Here is a 2,657-nt window from a genome sequence, read left to right as displayed (position 1 = left end):
TAGTCTTAATTGATGCTTTTATTTCATCTAGCGAGTCGAATAGGTCTGCAACATTTTCTACCTCAATGTTTCTCAATCTATTTAGATTCATCATTTACCGTGCCTTGAGTTAGAATTCTTACCATGTCTTCAAGTAGCTCTTGGATTTGCTTCCTCGAGTGAAGGGGAGAAGGGTAGACACAGGCACAATCTAGTTTTCCATCTCGGATTGTGTCAAACACCGCAATCGATGGACCGACTCCATGAACCGAAGCACACCCAAAGTAGTCATCAAGGCCAATCTCTTCTTGCAGCTTGGATGAGTCATGGATCACGGGTTCCTCGAACACACTGATGAGCGCGGTGCGTAGGGATGACGAAGGGGTTAATTGTGGGTTTTCAATGGCTCGGCACATCAGGAAGTTGAGCTCGCCTATGTCTTTTAGATGCTTCTTGTTGTTCATGGCATTGGAGTAGGAATCATGGCATCTCTTGGCTACCTCCCACAGGCCTTCTCCGCTATGAATGTTGTGTGTGTTGATGATTGCTGAATGATAAAACCCTGCAAATTACTTGTACATATTTATCCTAGCTCCACTCAGTCAAATTGTCATGGCAAGCGAGGTACTCACCGATATTGTGTTCGTGTAGAACTGGATCCAGATACTTGCGGCAATCGATAAGGGTCACGACCGAGTAGGTCTCATACTGATCATTCTCAAACTTTTTCGATGCATGGGAAGCAAGCATAGCTGCTGCCGATATGGCTCCGCAGAGCTTGATTGCTCTTTCTTTGCATTCCTGTGATTCAAAGTCTTAAAAATTATTTATGTGAATTCAACCATTTACTTGGACAGAAAGTATACTAGAGAAAATTCAGGGAAGAGATAAATTTATGATTTTTTGTTTACTGAGAGAGAAAATAATATTCTTCCTCTCTTCTAATTTTTCCTACATACCTCCCCCATCAATTTCCAATTTCCATCATACTAGTAAATGCCAGCAAGCTTTGCGTGGAAGGATGGGGAGAAGGATAATAGCTACTTTTACTAATTTTCCCCCCAACTTGATCTCTTTAGTGAGTAAAAAAGTTTTTGCAAACTTTGTTCCCTCTCAACTTTTTAGCTTCTCAGAGATATATCTTTCCAAAGAACTTGAGAAATCTATTTATGTTACAAGCTTGATAAGATCGTATTTTCCCCTTTTTATTTTAAAGTTTTGTTTGCTAATCAAGGTTAACTGATTGCATTGCTAAATCTTATGCATGAACATAACTGCTTTTAATAGTTTGGTGGAAGAAAAATAAGAGAGAAGGACTAAGTGGATGAGTTGTTTGGGGTTCACATTCTCTCAAGTGTCTACGTCCCCAACAGAAAAGGAGATGACTCATACTTGTACTATTGTTGGAAAAAGAATAATATATAAAATGCCAATCTACATGGGACCTAGCCTAAGCCGAGCAAAAATAGATTCTTAGAGTTAAGTGTTAAATAATACTAAAATTATTATTACTAAATATAAATTTATCTTTCAATATCAATAACAACTTCAAATAAAATTTGATGTTGTGTAAAATTAGATAACAAAAATATCCTTGTTAAAAAAAATTATATATCTGTTATATTCCATTTTTATCTTTTTTTTTAATGTTACATTTTATTATATCATTCTAAACTTAACCCACATGAGCGTAATTTTAAATGGTAAATAAATATTATTAAGATTCTATGAAAAAAATAAGTTCCCATCATTTTCGGCAGGATTTTATATATATTCTGGACAAAAAGGGCGATACAAAAAATAAATTATTTTATGCATTTAAAATTAATTAAAAAGAAATAGTGAGAAAGTAGAACGCACGCACCGTGAGAAGTTTCTCGGTGGCGTCGGCGCCCAGCACCAACCGCGCCACCTCCGATCGCCGCACGTGGCTGCCGGCGTCTTCGAAACGGAGAGTCGATGCCCTCAGCCCGTTCAGCGAGTAGCCCAGCAAATCCTTCCCCCGCGCCCAGAACGGTTTCCACGCGTCCTGCCTCGGTATCAGTTCCTCGATTTCCCGGTTCAACCCCTCCCCCGGCCCGCCGGTGCCGGCGCTCGACATTATGCACAGGAGCTCCTTGAGCAAAGCTGCGGCGGCACTCCGGTCGCAGACCGCGGTGTGGAAGCGGAGCGCGACGACAGTCCGGGCCGGATCGGGCATCTCGTAGACCGTGGGGAAGAGGAGCGGGAGGCGATCGGGGCTCGGATCGGACCACGGGTTCTGATTGAGCTCGCGCTCGAGGATGGCGTGGAAAGGGGAGATCCCCGACTCCGCGTCAGGAGGCGGCAGAGGGAGGTTGGAGGCGTTGAGGGAGAGGAGGGAGAGAGAGGAGGGATCGGTCAGGGAGAAGGAAGGGTGGGCGGCGGAGGCTGTAGTGAGTTGAGCGAGGAGGAGGGGGTGGGAGGCTTGGAGGCGGCGGAGGGCAGATTGGAGGAGGGGAAGGCAGACGGGCCGGGAGAGAAGGAGAGCGAGGACGGTGATGCCGGTGCCTCCGGGAACAGCCCGGATCCAGCTGTACTCAGTGCCGCCGACTGGGCGGGCGGCGGCATCCGCCTCCGACATCTGGCGGATGGAAGAGGAGAATCACTTTGCTTGTGAAACCTATCTTCTTGCTTCCTATTTTAGGATAATGTTAGCG

The 2,657-nt window shown here is 44.7% G+C and overlaps 1 protein-coding gene across 2 annotated transcripts; it reads right to left on the bottom strand.

The window, feature by feature from the left end:
• On the bottom strand, window positions 1–2,657 carry LOC121988623. Of its 2 annotated transcripts, none has more exons than XM_042542149.1 (3): window positions 1,844–2,657; window positions 612–780; window positions 1–526 (listed from the first exon to the last, which is right to left on the bottom strand). In XM_042542149.1, exons 1-3 carry the CDS (start codon window positions 2,579–2,581, stop codon window positions 78–80), a joined length of 1,356 nt encoding a protein of 451 aa, XP_042398083.1. In that variant the 5' UTR covers window positions 2,582–2,657; the 3' UTR covers window positions 1–77. The 2 variants fall into 2 exon arrangements, with proteins under 2 accessions (XP_042398083.1, XP_042398082.1); XM_042542148.1 differs by having other exon boundaries at window positions 1–541; window positions 1,844–2,653.

The sequence above is a fragment of the Zingiber officinale genome, chromosome 6B, assembly GCF_018446385.1.
Source record: "Zingiber officinale cultivar Zhangliang chromosome 6B, Zo_v1.1, whole genome shotgun sequence".
NCBI lineage: Eukaryota > Viridiplantae > Streptophyta > Magnoliopsida > Zingiberales > Zingiberaceae > Zingiber > Zingiber officinale.
This window is presented reverse-complemented; position numbering and strand designations above follow the sequence as displayed.

Bases quoted from the DNA above. Each gene is read 5' to 3' on its own strand.
- LOC121988623 (XM_042542148.1), bottom strand. From the start codon at position 2,581: ATGTCGGAGGCGGATGCCGCCGCCCGCCCAGTCGGCGGCACTGAGTAC. The intron at 781-1,843 runs GTGCGTGCGTTC...TTTGAATCACAG, and splicing joins CCACCGAGAAACTTCTCACG to GAATGCAAAGAAAGAGCAAT. The intron at 542-611 runs GTGAGTACCTCG...AGTAATTTGCAG, and splicing joins TCTACACGAACACAATATCG to GGTTTTATCATTCAGCAATC.